The sequence below is a fragment of the Poecilia reticulata genome, chromosome 13 (genome assembly GCF_904066995.2).
Source record: "Poecilia reticulata chromosome 13, P_reticulata-male-v2, whole genome shotgun sequence".
Taxonomy (NCBI): domain Eukaryota; kingdom Metazoa; phylum Chordata; class Actinopteri; order Cyprinodontiformes; family Poeciliidae; genus Poecilia; species Poecilia reticulata.
The window spans coordinates 30,886,688-30,908,044 of NC_088842.1; the positions used below are offsets into that span (position 1 = coordinate 30,886,688).

The window sequence follows — 21,357 nt, forward strand, 5'->3', positions numbered from 1 at the left end:
TTCCACTAGAGGGCAGTAGAGTCCGCTGCGTCCAAATGAGTTCGTCACCGAAAGATTGGACCTGAAACAACTGTTACAAAGACCCGATCCATATCCTAAACGTTATACACTTAATATTCTCATATACGAATAAATAATCACAATTTATCATTTAATTTAAGTTTTTGAAGAATACTTGTTGCGTAAACAGACGAGTGGAGCTTATTGACGAGTGGTTTCATTTTTTCTGATAAGAGTTAAAGAGAAAATGCCAAACATGTTTTTTTTTTTTTTTTTTTTTTACAAACATTAAGAAAGTGAATCCTTTATTGGTTGTTGTTCATTTTGATTGGCAGGTGGACCAACAAATGGATTTTAATAAACACATTGACCAATTTTTTGTCTTTTTTTCATAACGTCTGCACAGATCAGATCACCCATCTTCCCCAGTAATGGTGACCTGCACGTCAGTTAGGCGCTAGGAAAGTGTAACTGGACAATTGATGGATTAACAATAATTTTATTTTCGTTTTGAGGTTTTAAAATATATTACATAAAAATATGCACCTTTTATATATCCGTAATCTGGCTATTGATTTACAATTCCGCTCGATTTTAATCTCCCATTTACTTTGATTTCTCCGGTAGAATTTCAACCAGGCCAATCAGCGAACAGAAGGAGAGACGTGAACTATGACGTCGATTTTCTGCGCTATCTGTAGCTTTAGCAATGACGTCAGAGGTTCAGTCCGCGTAGGCTACGCTTCCAAACATGGAGTTAACATCAGCAGCCATCTTGTTCGGCTCGCTACTTCTCTCTTTGCAGTGGAGGATGGTTGTTTACATCGCAGGCAATTTCCGGTAAGCTTCATATCGTCGAACTAGCTCATTATATGAAGTTACGGCCAAATGGTTAGCGATTGTTTCATTAAGCTAACGGTAAAACGAGAGGCAAATTTTTAACAGGCTAACATACATGTTAGTAAACGTTTTCTTCAATGGATTGTTGAAATTTTATTGAACAAAACTAATATTTTGCAACCAAAACCCCCCAAAATATCTCATATTAGCTCCATTCGTAGCATTGCATGTATGCAGACAGCTAAGGTTAGCTGCTAAAGCTAGCTTTTTTGTTGCCGTACATTTAAAAACTTTGCTCAAATCATTAGCATTTTTGACCGAGATTTTTAGTTACCTCTGGACTTTCTATAGGATAGTCGTGTAATTTTTGATCTTCTAAAATAAAACATTTGCAGCAAGAAAACAGTTGGTTAGTAACTAGTTACATTTACTTGTGTAACTTTTTGGGGAAAGTGTACTATTAGCAGTACTTGAGTAATTATCACTACTCTTACTTGAGTCAAATTTCTGGATTTTCTACCCATTTAATGAAAAACATGTTTTAACCAAAAATTCAGCAGACACAGACACACACCTACCTGCAGGTTTTGTTAAAATGTCATTTTGAAAGGAATTGATTTGGAAAATGTTTTCTTTTGCCTGGTTTTGTTGTTTTGTGTGATGGAGTATTAGGGCCATAGTAATAAAAAAATAAAGAAAGTACTATTACGAGAATAACATTTCAAGAGTAAAGTCGAAAGTGATAGTTTTATGATGAAGTCGTAGAAGGATAAAGCTATGATATGTTTTTTAGTGTGGCCCTTATACTCTGTCATAATTTTGTAATTATTTATATAAATTATTTTCATTTTGGTTCTCAAAATGCAAAAACATCCAGATAACTTTATATTTTGGTCCTTTTAATGATGTAATTTTTAAATATTAATTGATTGAAGTTTTGATCAGTTTCTTGAGTCGTGTTTTTCTTGGGAGGCCACTTTTTTACTTTTTCTTGAGTAAAAATATGTTAAAGTAGTTCTACTCTGGCCACTCTACTGAAAACAAATGGTTGAAACCTTAACTCTACCAGAAGGATGTTTAGCGAGTTTCTGTTCCCACTGAGTGGACACAGTGAGTCTGTGTTAGTCTTAGGTGGGGGCTGAGTTTTCCTCGTCTACCTTCAGGGTCCAGGCCGCCTCCCTGCCCTTCACATTCCCCAGTATCAGTCACGTGAGCAGAGTTTGGCCAGAACCAACGGAGCACGACAAGACGCGCTCACAGAACCTCCTTTCTTCTCTTTTCCTGCAGCCGTCCAGGTATGTGATGAGATAGTGTTTCATCGGAGCCTCTGGGGTTTTGGTCAGCATTCACCAACTTTCCTTTGTGTTTGGTTCAAAACGACCTGAACCTGCTGGTCTCATTGGAAATTATTCACATCAAGAAAAGGGGGGTTGTTTCCTGGATTAAACATGCAAATCAGAGATCCAGGGATTAGTTTAGCGATGACCAAACATGCCTGAAGGCCTTTAGCAAGTCAGTGGAACAGGAAATTATCTTACACAGCAGCAAAAACACAAAATCTTACCAAGAAGTTTTGATCCAGATTAAAGTGGAAATATCGTAGCACACTAGAAATCAAAACTAACTTTTCAGAAACATATTTGATCTTATTTTGAGTCAGTAATTCATTCATATTGGTGAAAAAGTTCCAATTCTGCCGTTACCTAGCAACCCCAGCCAAGCCCAGGCCGTTTACCTAGCAACCCCAGCCAAGCCCAGGCCGTTACCTAGCAACTCAGTTCTGGTCCCACTGACAGATTATTCCACTTATAGGAAACATTTTTTAATAAAATGACCTGCCAGTGTAACTTTTCTGAAAAAGTATTTTTGAAGTTGAATTATAAATTTAATCAATATTAAGAAATTATTGAGTTAAAAGAAGCTCCCATGTTGCTGAAAAGTTCCTTATTTCATGTGAGCTACAATATTTAAACGTTGTCATCAATATTAAGGAATTATTGACTTTAAACAAGCTACTATATTTTGCTAAAATGTTACTCAGTTAGTTTCCTTAAATTTCAAGTGTACTAAGATATTTGCTATAAAAACTAGACAAAAGTACTTGGTAAGATTTTGTGTTTTTGGAGTGCAGTTGTTTTATCACAATAGTTGTGCTGGTTTATTTCAGAAATATGAAACCTTTACAAACCAAAGAGCCATTTTTGCCCTCAGTCCGTAAATTTATTTAGAACAATTTATAATTTTGATGAAAATCTACTGCAGGAAATGCATTGTCATTCTTAGATAAGCAATTTTATTTAGATTTTTGGGTTTTAAAATAGAAAATTTAAAAAGAAGGGAATATTAAAACACTCTGTCATGTCATTGGCATTCTTTTGTGGAAATTTAATGCATTTATTCCATGAAAAAAAAAATATTGTAAAACCTTGATTTGTTATTATATCTATTTAAAAATATTAATCGGTTTATTATTTTTACCCATGTTAAAAAGAATGTTTGCAGGATTATTGCTAAATCAGATTGTGAAAACAGCCTCCCTCCCCCCTGCTGTGCAGTTTGTTACAGTAAAATGTCTCCTGATCTGTAGTTACTGTAACCTCCCCTCTGGTGGCGGTGACACCGATATGAGTAACCTGATATGGAATCAAGCACCTCTCCCATATTTACTGTGAAATGCTCATCAATTTTTCATTTCTCTGCCTCTGAAACCATTCTGCAACATTTTTAAAACGTGTCCACATCTGAAAACTGAAGCTTCAGTGTAAAAAGTTTGAGTAACTCGACTCGTCTCCCTTTGTGCTCCTCCTTCTCACCCCTGCCTTTAAATAAGCGGATCTTGTGGCTAATCGCTAACAGCCGCGTTGCCACCTTGACGTAACGCCGTCCTCGGGGGATTGAATGTCGAGGTTTTGTCTTACGAAGCTTCGGCGCACGCTCCATCATCTCTGGTCATTTTCTCACCTGGACTCGCTGCAGAAACCTCCAACTTTTAACACAAAACCAGACAAATAAGCAGCTAGAGACACTTTTATTAAAAAAAACCCCAACATAAACATCACAGGAGTGAGTGTCCAAGACGTCAAGGTGATTCACTGTAAATTAATACGTAATGTCTCGAAACGCCATCATCTCTCTTCACCACAACAAACTAGCAGTTGTGTTGAATACAGTTATTATCTGTGTTTATGTTTCTACTCTGGAGCTCCGTTTACTGGAAATTCATCCGTTTTTTTATTTAAAGTGGGTTTTGATGATAAAAATCAACATCGGTTTTCAGTTGCAAACATTAAAAAGCTACAATCTTATAAAAGGAACTGATTTTTACAGTGAAAGGCTCTTAAAATGACAGTGCACAAAGAAATTTGAATAAATGTGCTATTTGCATAAACAGCTTCAACACTATAAAAACACAACATTTCACCAAGTATTTTTTTTCCAGATTTTAGCAAATATCTTATTACACTGAAAATAAGACAAAACTAACTTTCAAGTAACTTTTCAGTAAGATATAGGAGCTTGTTTTATGTAATTAATTCCTTAATATTGATCAATTAAATGCTGCAAATCAATGACTTGATGCAATCTGCTTTGATGAAAACTTTTAATATTATTTTGAAGAAATAATTGATAATTTTTTAAATATTTTGTACTTATGGAAGAATGTTTTTCTGGTACTAGTGGAGCTAGAGCTTTTTTAAATCTATATTCAAGAATTATTGACTTAACAAGCTCCTAAAATGTTAGTTGTATGTTACTTAAAGAGCAATAAGATATTTTCACTAAAAATTAGACCAAAATAATTGGTAAAAATGTGTGTTTTTCACTGCAAAAACATTTTTGGTCTAGTTTCTAGTGCAAATAAATTATTACACTTGAAATAAGACTAAACTATCTTACAAGTAATTTATTAGTAAGATATAGGAGTTTGTTCTGAATCCATATTTTATTATCGCCAAATTATTTCACTTATAACTATATTGACTTAAAACAAGCTCCTGTATGTTGCAGAAAATTCACTTGAGTTAGTTTTGTCCTATTTTAAGTGTACTGAGATATTTGCACTAGAAACTAGACAAAAAAAATACTTGGTAAGATTTTGTGTTTTTGCAGTGACGGACACTTTTGGGAAAAATGTCTTGCTGTAAAATGGAGCTAGTACTTTTTTAAGCAGTATTGACTTGAAACAAGCTGCTGAAGAGTTACTTGTTAGTTTTGTCTTTTTTCAGGAGCATATTTGCAGGAAAAAACTAGAAAAAAAACTCTTGGTAAAGTTTAGTTTTTGCAGTGAAACTCTTGTTTTCTTCAAGTCCCTTCCCCTCCAGACTCAAGTGTTCCTGTGGGATCCGGTCGTGTTTGACCTCCACTCATACGTAGTCCTTCCTCTCTAAAACCGGGCCGCCCGCGGACCGGGCTGAGTACGCCATCCTGGAGCTGTTGTACCGCGTCTCCCGAGGCGGACAGGAGCAGCAAAGGAGTCCTCCTCCGAGCACCAGGAGCGCGGCGGCGCCCCAGCCGACGTACAGCGCCGCCCCCAGCTCCCGCCGCTGGGCGTCAGTCAGCAGCGGGTTGTAGAAGTCCCTGATGATGGTGTGGGCCGACCAGGAAACGGGGATGAGCTGCATGGCGCCAGAAACGATGAACAGCACCCCGGATACGATGATCACCTTGGCCTTGGAGGCCTCGTCCTCGATGCAGTTGGTGCACTTTGCCCCGGCGATGGCCACCAGCACGGCCAGGATGGCCAGCAGGATGGAGATGACGGTGAGCGCGCGGGCCGCCTGGAGGTCCGGCGACAGCGCCAGCATGGAGTCGTACACCTTACACTGCATCTGGCCGGTGCTCTGCACCACGCAGCTCATCCACAGGCCCTCCCAGATGATCTGCGCCGTCACGATGTTGCTGCCGATGAACGCCGTCACTCGCCACATGGGCAGGGCGCACGCCACGATGGCGATGATCCATCCCAGGATGCACAGGGAGATGCCAATCAGCTCCAGTCCTATAGACATACTGGCTGCTGATGTCGCCCAGTTAGTGATGATCTGTTGCCTGGACTGGTAAAGTATCCGTTTTATACCAGTGGGTTGGAGCAGGGGAGGAGTCTGGGATGGAGGTGACATCACTGGGAGGAGAGGAAGGACCTGGGGACTCTCAGGACTCTCTGCTATCGGCTTACAGGGCCAGCACCACAAAGGGCCCGGCCACAAAGAGGCTCTTCACAGCCCAAAGGCCGTACACTGCAAAAACACAACGTCTCACCAACAGTTTTTGGCCTAGTTTTAGTTCAAATATCTTCATACACTTAAAATAAAACAAAGCTGATTTAGAAGTGGCTTTTCAGCAAAATAGGAGCTTTTTCTAAGCCAATAACTACTTAATACTGATGAAAAAGTTGTAGTTCCACTGGCAGATTCTTTTACTTAAAAGTGAAATAATCTGCCAGTGGAACTAGAACTTTCTATTGATTTAGAACAAGCTCCTATGTCTTCCTGAAAACATATTGGTAAGTTAGATATTTGCACTAGAAACCAGACTAAAAATGTTTTTGAAATGAAAAACACAAAGTCTTACCAAGTATTTTTGGTCAGTTTGTAGTGGAAATATTGTAGCACAAGTGAAATAAGGAACTTTTCAGCAACAGCGATAATAATTCAAATTCAAAAACGCTTTTTTAGAAAAAGTACAAGTTCCACCGGCAGATTATTTTACTTATAACAAAACATTTTTCCCATGTTATGAGTGAAATAATCTGCCGGTGGAACTAGAACTGAGTTGCTAGGTAACGGGCAGGGGTTGCTAGGCAACGCGCAGTGGAACATTCTAGTGGTGGAAGTAGAACTTTTAAAAAAATCAATATTAAGGATTTATTTACTTGAAACAAGCTACTATATCTTGCTGAAAACTTACTGGTAAGTTAGGTTTGTTGTATTTCAAGTGTACTAAGACATTTGTACTAGAAACTAAACTAGAAATACTTGGTGAGATTTTGTATTTTTGCGGTGAAACACGTCTTTTGGTACCCAAAGACATTTTCCATGTAGATTTTGTTCACAGAAATAGAAAAAGGTTCCTATAAAGTGCTCAAGTCTGAGATCTTAGGTTCTATTTCAGACTAATTTGTTAATAAAATGGTTGCTCACTTCAAACTTTTCATCTTTCTTGCTACAAATTACTTTGGTACACTGCAAAAACACAAAGTCTTATATTGTTGGTTTGGTTTTAGTACTCTAGTACACTTGAAATAAAACAAATCTGACTTGTAAGTGACTTTTCAGCACAAAAAAGGAACTTGTTTTAAGTTAGTAATTCCTTAATATTAATGAAAAATTTCTGGCAGATTTTTACTTCAATAAAAATGGGGGGAAACTGTTAAGAGTGAAATAATTTTAGAGTGAATCTAGTACTTTTTAAAGCTATATTAAGGAATTGTTGACGTAGAACCCTCATACATTTTGCTGAAAAGTTGCTTGTAAGTTTTTTTTCCTTTTTTTTAAAAAAAAAACAACAACTATTGTACTAAGATATTTGTGCTGGAAACTAGACCAAAAATACATAATGTGATTTTCTGTCTTTGCAGTGTGGCCTCCAGGGATTCAATGTAATGATTCATCAGTTAGAATGGTCTAGTCAAAGTCAAGACATGAGTCAGAATTGAGATACTTACAAATTGTTGTTCTTTGTTGTTGCTATGTAAGGTTTCAATCTTTCTATTTTATTAAAGTCTAGTACATAAAACCGTAAAAAAAGAAAGTGAAAGTTTTCTGTTTTAATATTGAAAACTATGAATAGTTTTTTAATTCACTTCAGTAAAGAAAGCATCAGATTCCTGAAGTGAAGTTAGCGGTGGATTTTGATGAGTCTGTCTGTCTCCAGAGCGTCTCTGGAGTCTGGACAGTTTCCAGAGGAATGCCGCCGTTCCCAGCCTCCCTCTGCTGACTGAAACCAAACAAGATGGCTGCCTCCTGACCAGTTATCACAAAGTCAACTCATGGATCAGGAAGGTGGACATGCCACACTGTGGGTCTGGGCTTGCAGGAATAAATCCACTTCTCCTTTTATCTTTTCAAAGCAGCGGCGTCAAAATAATGCAAAATAAAGTTATTTTACTCTGATTTTTAACTGGAAAAAGTTCTAGTTCCACTGGTAGATTATTTTACTTATAAAAATACATTTTTTTCCCTGTTATAAATGAAATAATCTGCCAATGAAACTAAGAGTTTTTAGTTTAGTTTTATTTCAAATGTACTAAGATGTTTAAGTTTTAAACCAAAATTACTTGGTAAGATTTTGAGGTTTTGCAGTGCAGACCTTTTTGCTGCAAAGCCACCAACATTTCAGCTTGTAATTTAAATCCTTAAACTTAAAATTACAGTTCCAGAGGACGACTTGACAAAACTAAAACCTTTCATTTAAATTATTTAACTCTAGAATAATGTTGTTGTTTAAAGGGTTTGGCATCTTACACCTTTAGTACAATAAAAATATAACATATATTTAAATAGTCTCTGCTGCTCAGTTAGTTTTTAGCTTTAGCATTTAGCATCTTATGACAAGCTCAGTTGGTTTGGTGGTTTTCCAATCAGCATCTCCTGATCAAACTGGATCATTAATACATTTATGCAACAATTATTTGTTCAAAATTCTTTATTGTTTATAATTGTGTTAAGTAAAATTACACATTTCTACAATCGATTTTAAATGTAAAATAAGTAGAGCCACCATAAAGGATTGATTTGGGCTCAAAAATGCATGTTTTACATATAAAATGGGCAACAAGTGCAACATGTAAAGTATTTCTACTGAAATACAAACCAAATTAAAAACATCAGTCAACTCCCTAAAACATTACAAATATTTAGGATTATTCTCTAACAACACTTTATTAAGCCAACAACATTTAAAAATGCACATATTCCAGATGAGCTCATTAAAATTTAAAACATTTTTTTTGTTTTCTTTTGGATGCAAAACATTAACAAACGTTCTAAACTACTTTAAAAGAAACTTTAATGAAACTATTTACTCAGTGCTTCCAGTGTAACACAGAACACAGAAAAGTAAGAAAGAAACTATGGTGCAGGACTTTTACTGAACAGAGAGAAAGTTTCATTTTTATGGTTTTTCTTAGCAAATAAAAATACATTTAGTGGTTAAAAACTACTTGACCCAGTGTGAGAAGTGAAAAACAAAAGTTTGAACAGCAAAAATACAAAATATACCCAAATATTTTTAGCTTAATTTCTAGTGGAAATTTCCTAGTACACTTGAAATGAGGCAAAAGTAACATAAAAGTTATTTGATTTAAGCCAATAATCCCTTAATCTTGATGAAAAGCTCTACTTCCACTGGCAGATTATTTCACTTATATCCCCATGTTGTAATTTAAATAATCTGCCAGTGGAATTAAAACTTTTTAAAACCAATATTAAGGAATTATTTACTTAAACCAAGGTCTTATATCTTGGTGAAAAGTTACTTGTAAGTAAGTTTTGTCTTATTTCAAGTATTTTTAGATATTTGCACTAGAAACTAGACAAAAATACTTGGTAAGATTTGGTGTGTTTTCAGTTTTTAGATGTTTTTGTCCTTTTTGGTTCTGCTTCCGGAGTCTTTGGTGAGTTGGCAGATGTTGGTCGGCGCGTGAGAGCGGAGCAGATGTCGCTTCAGACGTAGTCTCTCCTGTCATAGCCGCTCGGTACCACCGATCTGGTTTGGGAGTACGGCGTTCTGTACCTTTTCTCCGGCCCCCGAGGGCAGCTGGCGGACAGGATGCCGCCTCCGATGAGCAGGAAGGCGGCGGCGGCCCAACCCAGATACAGAGCAGCGCCGATCTCCCTCTTCTGGGCCTCTGGTATGGCCAGACTGTAGAACTCCATGATGATGGTGTGAGCGGACCAGGACACGGGGATTATCTGGGTGAGGGAGGCCAGAACGAAAGCCCCTCCGGAGGCGATCATCACCCGCGCTTTAGCCGCCTCTTCGTCCACGCAGTTGGTGCACTTTGCCCCCATGACGGACATCAGGAATCCCAGAACCCCCAACACAATGGAGATGATGGTGAGGGCGCGGGCGGCCTGAAGGTCGGCGCTCAGAGCCAGCATGGAGTCGTAGACCTTGCACTGCATCTGTCCAGTGCTCTGGACCACGCAGCTCATCCAGATGCCCTCCCAGATGGTCTGCGCCGTCACGATGTTCACCCCGATGAACGCCGACACTCTCCACATGGGCAGAGCGCAGGAAACGATGGCGGAGATCCATCCCAGCAGAGCCAGAGTCACGCCTAGTATCTCGAATCCCGCTGACGGCATGTCTGAAGAAATCCCCTCCACGATCAGCACCCACCGACGGATCGAGTGAGCGTCCAGCAGGTTGAACTTCCAGATAAGCAGCTTTGAGGGAGGAATCGAAGGCGGAACCTCTTGATTATTGGAGAATTCAAATTCTCTCCCGTTTGAACAGTGGAAAGCTCGGCCTTGGAATGTAAACAGCTCCAGTTTAATCATTCAACTCCCACAGCACCGGTAGCTCTCCCACCTGTTGGGTGAGGGGCGTAAACAGGTGGAGAGTGGTTATAACCTAACAGAGAAGGAATGACTGAAAGTAGGCAGCAAACTAAAAGCCTCTGCTGCAACTGAGAAGCACATTCAGTCATCTAAAGGTGACCTGATAAGCTTCCTAGAACAGGTCAGGTCAGGCCTTTGAGTAAAACAAAACATTCTCATTATCTCATTCTGAAACGATGATGCGATTTTAGTCTGCTCAGTTCAGACTACGTTGAGCTGTTTTAGGGTCTCTGTGACTTTAATTTAGAATATATTGCTCCTGGCCACGACCCTAACTCAATGTTTACACATGCATTTGAAAATGGCTGCAAACAGATGCGTAATTATACAACCATACATCTTTGAAAAGCATTGGTGGAACCTCCTTGTTACACTGAGAGGTGTGGTGTGGAAGGAAAACTCAGAAAATCTGGCTGTAGCATAAACAAAGGTGGTTTATTAGGCCTCCTTCAGCACAGCACAGTTCACAGACAAGACAAAATGGCATCTTTTCCATCAGTTTCCTAGCTTTCAGTCTCTCTGCCTCAGTCTCAGCTTTCAGTTTCTCTCTCCTCAAGGCTCAGCCAGCAGTCTCTTCATATACTGTTGTCCCCACCTTCTCAATTAACCTCCCAGCCAATCAAACTCCAGGCACACATGGCTCCTTCTATATAAGAGCTGGGTTTGAGGCGGGCCTCCTCCTTAGTAGGTTCCAAGATGGCCGCCAACAGGACACACCCAAAAGGTAACAAACATTTCACAGACAAAAGGATCACATGCACACATTCTAGAACTTAAACGTTACAGAAAATCTTATTGCTTCTTAACATTTCTGCACAACCAACAATAATGCATCAAGTGGTTTCTGGATTGTAAGTCAACAACAAAACACTTGTCTTTTCCAGCAGCCATTGTACAGGGCATACACTCCAAAAACACAAAATCTTACCAAATGTGTTTGGTCTATTTCTGTGCAAATATTTTAGTGCACTTGAACAAAGACAAAACTATTTACAAGTAGCTTTCTGAAGAATACAGGAGCTTGTTTCAATTCAACAATGCTGTAATATTGATTTTAAAAAAATACACATTTTATGTATTTTTCAAATGTTACGTGAAAAATCTGCCCATAGAAATAGTACTTTTTCATTAGTATTAAGGGATTATTGACTTAAAACAAGCTCCTGTATCAAGCTTCAAACTTACTTGTAATTAGTTTTGTCTTATTCAAGTGTATTAAGACGTTTGCACTAAAAACAAGTATTTTTACTTGGTAAGATTTTGTTTTTGCAGTGTATGGCAGTAAAACCAGTTAATCAAATGAGCTCCGCTTGGGTTGCTAGGTAACGGACTGAGTTTGTGGGGTTGCTAGGTAACAGGCAGTGCCTGCTGATTTTTCCCATAATATTCAGAAGGTTTTTGAAATGACTTATTTTAGAAACTCAAAAAAAAGATGAACTTATTGCCAAAAACATCTGGGTATTTTTTTAGAAGCAGTAGAGACCCAGACATATAGACCCACTTTATTGATCCCACCATGGGGAAATTCATGTCACAGCAGCAAAGAACAACATCGCAAATTGCAATGAGCAACTAACAATGACAAGCAATCAAATCACAACGAAAAACAACTCAAAATATAAAATAACTTAAAAACTACACACCAAGACAGAAGTCTGGTAAACATTCTGTGATTAAACTACACTGGCGACGCATTCGAAACCTGCAAAATGTCAAAAAGCTAAATAAATACAAGTCCCATAACTTCACACCGACGTGGGTCTGGAGGATTCCAAGGACAAGAATTGCAAATAGAGAATGAGCCGATGTGGCGGAGGCTGATGAAACTCTGTGTGTGCACATAGTTGGGGGATGGTCTTATCACTTTCCCCTTCACAGGTGAAACTTTTGAGTCTGCTAGTTTCAAAAATGCTCCACAAGTTTCAGTCAAAAGGAAGGAAGTGAGTTAGACGGATAAGAAAATGACGAGCAGCTGAAGGGGAGTAAATGAGTGAGACGGAACAAAGATGGAGCCTAAACATTAATAACTGAAATAAATACTAAATCTAACAAATACATCTAATACTCAACAAGAAGGAACAACTTCAACTAACAGAAGAAATAAACTCAAACAGGAAGATGGATGCAAAAGAACAAATCTAAAACTAAAATGAGAAATAATACTGCATAAACAAAATATTGCACAGTATTTTTGGTCTAGTTTCTCATTACACTTAAAATATAGACAAAACTAACCTACAATTAACTTTTCAGCAAGATGGGAACTTGTTTTAAGTCAACAATTCTTTAATATTGATGAAAAATGTAGATTATTTCACTTATAACAAGGGAAAACTGTCTTGTTCTGAATTAAATAATCTGCCAATGGAACTAGTACTTTTTAAAGTTAACATTAAGTAGCTATTTACTTAAAACACTCTCCTATATCTTGCTGAAAGGTTAATTGTAAGTTAGTTTTGTCTTGCTTAAAGTGTACTAAGATATTTCCACTAGAAAGTAGACCAAAAATACTTGGCAAGATTTTGTGTTTTTGCAGTAAATAAACTGGGATAAGGGAAAATAAAAAGTCAATACAAGGAAATAACAGAACCAAAGTCCAAAATGTTAAGGGACTTTCCAGAGAGGCCGTACAGGGCAGAAATCTAATGTAGAAAACTGAAAGGGAGATGGGAAAAAATGCTAAAAATAAAAACGTTGAAACCAACCAATTTTTTAATTAAAATGTTAAATGGACTGAACTTCTAGCGCTTTTCCAATCATTTTGACTACTCAAAGCGCTTTACGTGAGAGTCGCCTTCACCCATTCACAAACGAACACACATTTCTACCCCGATACGCAGTTTGGGTTCAAGTGCCAGAGGCGCACATTGACACGTGGCAGGAGGAAACTGGACTCGAACCTACAACCTTCCGATCTCAAGATGACTACTCGACCCACAGAGCCACAGACAAAAACAACTTTTTTTCATCATAAAGCCTAATCTTTTTTAGTCATTATTAAAATGACGTAGATTATTATAACTTCTTGAAATGTTATTTGCTATGCTCTTCATTCTGAGTGGCCGTCAAATCAATGCTAGTTCCTCAAGCTAGCACAGCTAGCGCGAAACGAAATGTTTCTGTCAAGAAAAGGACAAAAGGAACCGTCAGAAGCCCTGCTATGGAAGGCTACAAAAATCAGAAGGTAAGAGACGACATTTATGCTAAACGACTAATAATTACTAACTAGTGAATAAAAGTGAGACATTATCATTCTAAAAGTCGATGTTTCTTCACCCGTTTTGTTGTATTGGCCAGAAGCTAATGTTGTTCGGGGGCCGTGGCATTGGAAAGTTCGGGAATTCGTGGTTTATTCTATCCACGCAGCTGTATTTGTGTACACCTAACTAAGTGAGTAACATTTTAAAGTTTTATATTTGCTGATTATAATAACCAATAACTAAGTTGAGTTGAATTTAGCTAATTGCAAATAAGCTGAATTAGCACTGAGCTAATTCAGAATTAGCTAAATGCAACTGTTGGCATGACAAATGCGGAAGGGGATGGACCTTACCACAGGGGCCGCGTTTCATTGGCTAATGCCCATTTCACGTCACAGCGCAGCTACCACGTGCCTTACCATCTCACAAACTCAAGCTACAGTAGTAAACACATGCTAATAATGTACATTGTGGACTAGCAGACCGGCAGAAAGTTTTTGTGTCAGGTCTCTAAAAAGAATGGTTCTCCACCGTCAGTGGGGTACCTGTACAGGCGATGTCAGGTATCCTGATCGTATTTGTGGAACTAAAATTCACAGATTTCCAAAATCTGAAACGGAAAGCCTTACTTGGATCAAAGCTGGTGCACGACCGCATTTGCAGCTCAACCGTTGTAGGATCAATAAGAACAAAGTGTCTGCTGGTGTAAGTATTATTGCTTTGCTTTCTTTGTGTTTAGTGAATGACAAAAATAAAGTCAATAATAAACACATCCATTATGAAAACCTTTTAGCCAAGTACAGCATAATGGCGGTACCGATACAACTTCTACACCTTGAAACCTGTCTGTTACAGTCTTACGTTAGCTGAACAGATCAATATGAAATGTGTACCGTATCTGACATACATTAATGTAACCCAGTTCAAAATAAAGGTATTTTGTATTGAGTTAAGTTCATGGAAAGTGTAAAAATTTAAAATGTATTAAATATGTCTGCTTAAATATGTTAAAATTGTTATAAATAAGTGTTAACAAAAAGCTGTACTTACAGGTACTTGAAGTATTATGGTATAATAAGTTAAAATAATTTGGAAAAATTTAGTTAAAACTGTTTTATAAAAAAGTAATCTTCAACATATTTTATTTTGAAGGACTTTTGTTTGTAAGAGGAAGTTGTGTAGAGCAAAGCACCTTTACTGGTCCGTGGTTGGCTGAGGATCAGGAAGGGATAGAAAAGTAGAGGAAAAAGAGAGAAAAACGTGGCTAGGAAAAAAAGAGAAAAAAAGATGAACTGCGCTGAAAAAACGTGGCAGATTTATTAAGAACGAGTGTTTTTGCAGATATTTAGACTTTCAACTCGACAGTCTTTTAATAGATATCGACTCTACACTCTTGTTTGCAGCTACTGTGATAATTTCAGACCAGAATTCACTGTACAGTAGGTCAAGAACGTCAAGAAAAAGGTTGCAAGATTGTGCAAGCAGCTAGAGCATGCACAACCAAGATGCAGAAGTAGATAATTGTGTAAGTCACAGATATTTTCTGCGAAAATATTAAAGTCTAATTGATGCTGTGGACAGTTAAATTAATTAAGTCATTGGAATAATAATTCTTCTGGTTAATATAAAATCAATGTTCATGATCCTAGTGAATTGGGGGGCTTCAGACGTTTCTTTAGTTATAAGAAATAATGACCTTCGGACTCGTGCTGAGTCTCTAAAGTTATCTAGACTGTAACAAGTGCACGTTATTAACAGAGAAAGAGCTGCCGTTAACTGGGGTGGTTTCTGGAGTCAGGCTACCACGGGCTATTTGCCAAACATTTGCCAACAACAGGAATTATTGATTCAAAAGTAACCCTCAAAACCATGAATGCCCGACTTACCCAGCCTTGCAAGGACAATAGCCACCAGTGATCTTGTCCACAGCTATATTTATGCTGAGGGTGTGAGAATCTGCTGTTTTTCTCATCGACCGGTAGCTTTTCGCTGTGACGCGCACAATGTTAGAGGCATCGTGTGGCTAAAACACCTTGATGTCATCCAAAAAAGATGACATGAACTTGTTGATTCCATTGTCGTGGCTGGTATTTTGTGAAAATCTGGCAGAAATGCTACACTAATCGACTCAGAAATACTCTGCAGAGAGTCAGTCGAAATGAAAGACGCCATGTTTACACATAGAAACTAAGCCCTGCGAGGCTCTGTTTGCGAGACATGCAGCCACGTGGGACTTTCGAGGGGCGTTTCTGGGCGGAGCCTGGTAAGGTCCATTAATAGTAGACTTATGCAGATTTGCTTTTGTAAGCAGATGTTTAATATATGTTTTATTAAAGAAATTGATTAAATTATGTACTACTTTTAATTCGTTACTAACAATTGCCCTGTTTTAATAAGCTGATGAGAGAAGTTGAATGAATACTTTGGAAAAGATTATATAACCGATGTGCTAATAAGTGAGTTTTCTTTTGCTTGTTTAATTTATAGAACTGTGCACTAAGGAAGTTGAATGTGGATCACACTGAGCAGAAATGGGAAAAACTACTAAAATAAATGATGAATCATAATTTTTAACCAAATAACCTGCCTTTAAATCAGAGATTTATTACCAAGCTTCTGTTTACAATCACACTGCATTATATGCCACCCCACAAAATCCATTTTGTAAAGTGTCCTTTGTCATAGTGAATGAAAACCAGAAGAAAAAAAACAAAATGGAGATTTTTCCAGGACCATAAATGGTGGTAACCTCAGGAGCAAAGGGATTGTAGCTCTACAGCTAAGCTTGAGCCATTGTGTTAAAGTATCTGTCTAAACGTCCATTTAAATCCTCATGATATCCTTCATTACTGCTACTTGAGGACTCCTCACTTTCCTAAATGAGTTCAGTAAGTCTCATGGTTCTGCTCTCATATTTTACTCACATAAATGTTTTCGCGACTGACTTTGTAGATAAGCTTCCTCTTAAATGTAAGAGAGTCTATTTACTTTGTGGGTTTGGCACAACCTCTAGCAGAATTTTTTTTTTCAGTTTATCATGAAAATATGTCTACACAGGAAAGTTAAATATCGTCTGTGGTCACTGAATGGAAGTTTCTACCACATTCAGATGAGCGAGCTAAAAAAAAAGAAAGAAAAACTTAGCTTTCCACCGCTGTGTGTTTTTGTAGTCACTCTAAACACACAGCAAAAACACAAAGTCTTACCAAGTATTTTTTTAATCTAGTTTCTAGTGAAAATATCTTTGTACACTGGAAATAAGGCAAAACTAACTCAGATGTAACTTTTCAGGTTATAGGCGCTTATTTTGAGTCAATAATTCCTTGATATTGATTTTAAAAAAAGTACTATTTCTACTAGCAGGCTATTTCACTCATAAGACATTTTTTCCCATGTTTTCAGTGCCAGTAGAACTATAACTGGGTTGCTAGGTAACAGGCTGGGCTGGGGTTGCTAGGTAACGGCATTGTAGAAGATTACCAGTGGCACTCAAAAAGCTTTTTCATCAATATTAAGGAGTTACAGTGTACTAAGCTGGTTATTTGGCACTAGAAACGAGACAAAAGTACTTGGTGATACTTTGTGTTTTTGCAGTGTATTTTTTGGCTTCATTTGTGTGACTTCCAGGAAGCAAAAATGGTGCAATTAAATCTGAAAAGAAGCTTTTTGCTTCTGTTTTATCTCAATATCTCAGCATATAAAAGTTTTTTTTTTAAAGCACTTTCCTTTATTTTTATGTTGACGTTTCTGTGAGTTCTGGATACATTTTGCCTGTGTTGTACGGCACCTTAAGAAGGATGAGGTAAACAATGTCAAACGGCTGATCAATAGACTCTTTGTGTCTCAGTTCGGACTCGGTTACAGTCCCAAATTTCATCCCCCCTCCGAACAGATGGAGACCTTTATCTCTTAGTCAGTTTCGCCTTGCAAATGGAGGACAGGTCACAACGGACGGAGAGCAGAAGGCGCTCCTCGGAAACAAACCCCCCCATTGTTCCTTACCTGCACTTATGCTGAAATAAAACTCCTCATTTTGGCTCGCACCAGAACCGCTCTTATTGGTCAGACGCTGCTGACCGACGGGCCTGGCATGTGTCCAAGCTTCTGCATACCCAAGTAATGAAACTATTTATTTAAAGAAAAGCTGAAAGCACAGAATTAAAACTTTGTTTTCCATTTTTAGGAGCAAAATCTTCATACAAAATGTACAAAAAGGCATTCTACAGCGACATGTTTGTTGGTCTAGTTTCTAGTGAGAATATCTTAGTTTTGTCTTAATTCAAGTGTACTAACGAGTAACTTTTTAGCAAGACACCGGAGCTTGGTTTAAGTAAATATTTCCTTGATATTGATGAAAAATTTCTAGTTCCTCTAGAAGATTATTTCACTTATAACAAAAACACTTCCTCCATATCATAAGCGAAATAATTTCCCAGTAAAACTAGAACTTTTTCATCATTATTAAGAAATAATTTACCTAAAACAAACTCTATATCTTACTGAAATTTTAATTGTGAGGTAGTTTTGTCTTATTTCAACTGTGCTGTGAGATATTTACTATAGAGACTAGACAAAAATACTTGGTAAGACTTTATGTTTTTACAGTGTGCTGAAGAAAGACCAAAAGTTGTTCATTTTAATAACTAATTAGTTTTAATGAAAAGCTAAAATCTCAGATTGAAACATTTTACAGGAACTTTTTCCCTTTTTTAGGTACAAAATCTACATGAAAAATGTACAAAAACAAAATCTGACCAAGTATTTTTGGTCTAATTCTGGTGGAATATCTGAGTTCACTTTTAATTAAATAAAGTCAATGTAACACATCTCAGTCACAAGGCAGTTCAAAGTGCTTCACATCATAAAAACATCAATTATGAAGCAGTTAGTACATTTGGCCAAATATACAACTCATCAATCAAATGCACATCAAATATATTGATCAATGATTCACTTATTACCAATCAAAGATAACTCTAAACATCCTTGTTTTAAAGGAACTCTGTGGTTTGAAAAGACAAAACTTATCTTTGAAGTAACCTTACAGCAAGATTTTAAGTCAATAATAATTCATTATTGATTAAAAAATATTGATTAGTTCCACTGGAACATTATTTCACTCATATCAAGACATTTTTTCCCCATGTTGTGTTTTCCTCTTAAGAATTATTGATTTAAAACAAGATCCTATATCCTACTGAAAAGTTACCTGTAAGTTACTTCTGTCTTATTTCAAGTGTAAATATGAACTAGACAAAATTATTTGGTAAAGTTTAGTGTTTTTACAGTGTACTGAAGTAATTTGCATAAAATACCCAAAGTTTTGAAGTAAATAGTCATTTTAATAACAAATTAGTCTTAAATGAAAGCTAAAATCTCAGAAACAAAAAGTTTAAAGGAACAGAATCTACGTCAAAACATAAAATTTTACCAAGTATTTTTAGTTTTAGCGCATATGAAGTAAGACAAAACTAACATATAAGTTTTCAGCAAGATGGATGAGCTTGTTTTAAGTAAATATTCCTTAATATTGATGAAAAAGTTCTAGTTCCACTGGTATAATATTTTATTTATAACAAAACATTTTTCCAATGTTTTAAGTGTTCCTTAGTACTAAGGAACTATTGATTTAGAATGAGCTCCTAAATCTATCTGTAAAGTTACTAGTAAGTAAATATCTGACTAGAAACTAGAGGAAAATTATTTTGTGTTATTTATTTATTTTTTTTGCAGTGGTTGCAAAAAAACTGTAAAACTGTAAAATTCTTTCTTGTTTTGAACATTTTAATTAAGAATCTTGATATTTTAGGAAACTTTTCAATAAACGTTGGTCTGAATCAAAATTAGATTTCACGAATAAATTTAGTTATAAAATAGTTCAAATCATCTTCAAAGCTTTAGCTCCTACTTTGTTGAAAAGTTCCTTATAAGTAATTTTTGTTTAGTTTTGCATCAGAAACTGGAGGATAATACTTGGTAAGGTTCTCTGTCTTTGTTTTTCTATCCACAAACATTTTCAGTCATGTCAGTCGCTCAGACATAGTCCTTCCTGGTGTATCCGTTGACCGTAGTGCTTTTGACGGCTGAGTAATCCACCCTGGTTGCTGCGGAGACGCCGCCGCCGCCACTCGGCGCTGCAGCTGCTGCAGCTGCAGTTGCTGCAGCTTTAGACGGACAGGAGCAGCAGAGCAGAGCGCCCCCCAGGATGAGCAGGCAGGACGCGGCCCAGCCAAAGTACAGAGCGTTCCCGAACTCCCGCTTCCCGGTCTCCTCCAGCATGGGGTCGTAGAAGCCCAGCACGATGGCGTGGGCCGTCCACGACACGGCCACCAGCATCAGCAGCCCGGCCGCCACGAACGTCACGCCGGACGCCACCACCAGCCGCGGCTTGCTGCTCACGTCCCGGCTGCAGTTGGTGCACTTGGCGCCGGCCACCGCCAAGCCGATTCCCACGATGCTCATCACCATGGAGACGATGACCAAGGCCCGGGCGGCCTGCAGGTCGGTGGGAAGCCCCAGCATGGACTCGTGGACGCGGCAGTGCATCTGGCCCGTGCTCTGCACCGAGCAGTTCATCCACAGGCCCTCCCAGATCACCTGGGAGATGACGATGTTCTGGCCGATGAAGGCCGCCACGCGCCACATGGGCAGGCCGCACGCCACCATCACCCCCAGCCAGCCCGCCACCGCCAGGATCATCCCCAGGATCTCCAGGCCCGCAGAGTACATGGTGGGACACAAGGCCTTCTGTGTCTGCAGGCGAAGGCGATGTCGGATCTCTGCCGCTGGACGAGTTTCAGCCAGGAAGAAGGAGAGGGACAGACGGATTCCTTTTACAGCTTGGAGGACTGAAGGTGGAGTCAGCTTCAGGTGGTTCACCTTTAAACTTTGGTACACTGCAAAAACACAATCCTACCAAGGAGTTTGGTCTAGTTGGTCTTGAGAAAACTAACTTTAAGTAACTTTTCATTAAGAAACAGGAGCTTTTCTTTAAGTCCTTACTACTGATTAAAAGAGACGACTAGTTTCAATGGCACATTGCTTAACTAATGACAACATTTCCCCATTTTTAAGTGAAACAATCTCCCAGTGCGACATTTAATCCATGATGGTGACTTAAATGTTTGGACAGTAACACTCATTGTTACCAATTATATTTGGTTTAGTTTTTAGTTCTCAGTTCACTTGAAATAAGAAAAAAAATAACTTAGAAGTAACTTTTCATCAAGAAATAGGAGCTGAAACCTTTGAAGATATATTGTAATTTTAGCAATTTAGTCGTCTTAAATCTAAGTTGCATTTAGATTTAGGACAGCAGGTGTAGTGTCATCCTCAATCCCACATAGATTTAGGACAGGTAGTGTTGTCCTCAATCTGGGTTAGATTGAGGACAACACCTGGTGTATATTTGGTCTACATCTCATTTAGATTGAGGACAAAACTACTTTTAATTCAAAAGTTGTTTAAAAGTATACAGTATACAGTCTTTTGCACCCACTGCAAAAACTGAGTATTTTTTAGAGGTGTGCCGATCGATCGGTCATCGATCGTAATCGGGCCGATTTTCGTGAAAAAGTGTATGATCGGTGATCGGCGAATATTGGCTCTTGTTGCCGATCACCTGCATCTCATTTCTCAGCCTGCCTGTGCAGCTGGTCTCTTTCCTTCACTCTGCGCAAACGCGCAGCAACAAATCCTAAGCGATGTGGAACCATGACGCACTGAGTGAATGGGGACGTTTGCGTGTTGCGGCG

The 21,357-nt window shown here is 38.1% G+C and overlaps 4 protein-coding genes and 1 long non-coding RNA gene across 6 annotated transcripts in view; 2 read left to right on the forward strand and 3 right to left on the reverse strand.

The window, feature by feature from the left end:
- Positions 1 to 606: 606 nt before the first annotated feature.
- LOC145554475 (uncharacterized) lies at positions 607 to 8,262 on the forward strand. The gene is made up of 3 exons (XR_014090440.1): positions 607 to 840; positions 2,004 to 2,135; positions 7,714 to 8,262. It is a non-coding gene; the product is annotated as an uncharacterized LOC145554475 (long non-coding RNA).
- On the reverse strand, positions 3,852 to 7,284 carry LOC103475125 (claudin-3-like). The gene has a single exon (XM_008426538.3). The coding sequence runs from the start codon at positions 5,958 to 5,960 to the stop codon at positions 5,205 to 5,207; it is 756 nt and encodes a 251-aa protein (XP_008424760.1). The 5' UTR covers positions 5,961 to 7,284; the 3' UTR covers positions 3,852 to 5,204.
- Positions 8,263 to 8,466: 204 nt separating the features above from the next.
- Positions 8,467 to 10,358, reverse strand: LOC103475126 (claudin-4-like). Its single transcript, XM_008426540.3, has one exon. The coding sequence runs from the start codon at positions 10,341 to 10,343 to the stop codon at positions 9,504 to 9,506; it is 840 nt and encodes a 279-aa protein (XP_008424762.1). The 5' UTR covers positions 10,344 to 10,358; the 3' UTR covers positions 8,467 to 9,503.
- A 2,417-nt stretch (positions 10,359 to 12,775) lies between these two features.
- The window catches only part of cldnj (claudin j), a 45,525-nt gene continuing 36,943 nt past the window's right edge, over positions 12,776 to 21,357 (forward strand). Inside the window, exons 1-2 of one of the 2 annotated variants that reach the window (XR_014090716.1) lie at positions 12,776 to 13,587; positions 13,701 to 13,793. The gene's annotated coding sequence lies outside the window, so the exon portion shown is untranslated. The remainder of the gene's footprint in view (positions 13,588 to 13,700; positions 13,794 to 21,357) is intronic. The other variant, XM_081615055.1, reaches the window with a different exon arrangement.
- Positions 17,715 to 20,703, reverse strand: LOC103475133 (claudin-3). Its single transcript, XM_008426550.3, has one exon. It carries the CDS (start codon positions 20,330 to 20,332, stop codon positions 19,637 to 19,639), a length of 696 nt encoding a protein of 231 aa, XP_008424772.1. The 5' UTR covers positions 20,333 to 20,703; the 3' UTR covers positions 17,715 to 19,636.

Coding starts and splice junctions, on each gene's coding strand:
- LOC103475125 (XM_008426538.3), bottom strand. CDS start 5,960: ATGTCACCTCCATCCCAGACTCCTCCCCTGCTCCAACCCACTGGTATA.
- LOC103475126 (XM_008426540.3), bottom strand. CDS start 10,343: ATGATTAAACTGGAGCTGTTTACATTCCAAGGCCGAGCTTTCCACTGT.
- LOC103475133 (XM_008426550.3), bottom strand. CDS start 20,332: ATGTACTCTGCGGGCCTGGAGATCCTGGGGATGATCCTGGCGGTGGCG.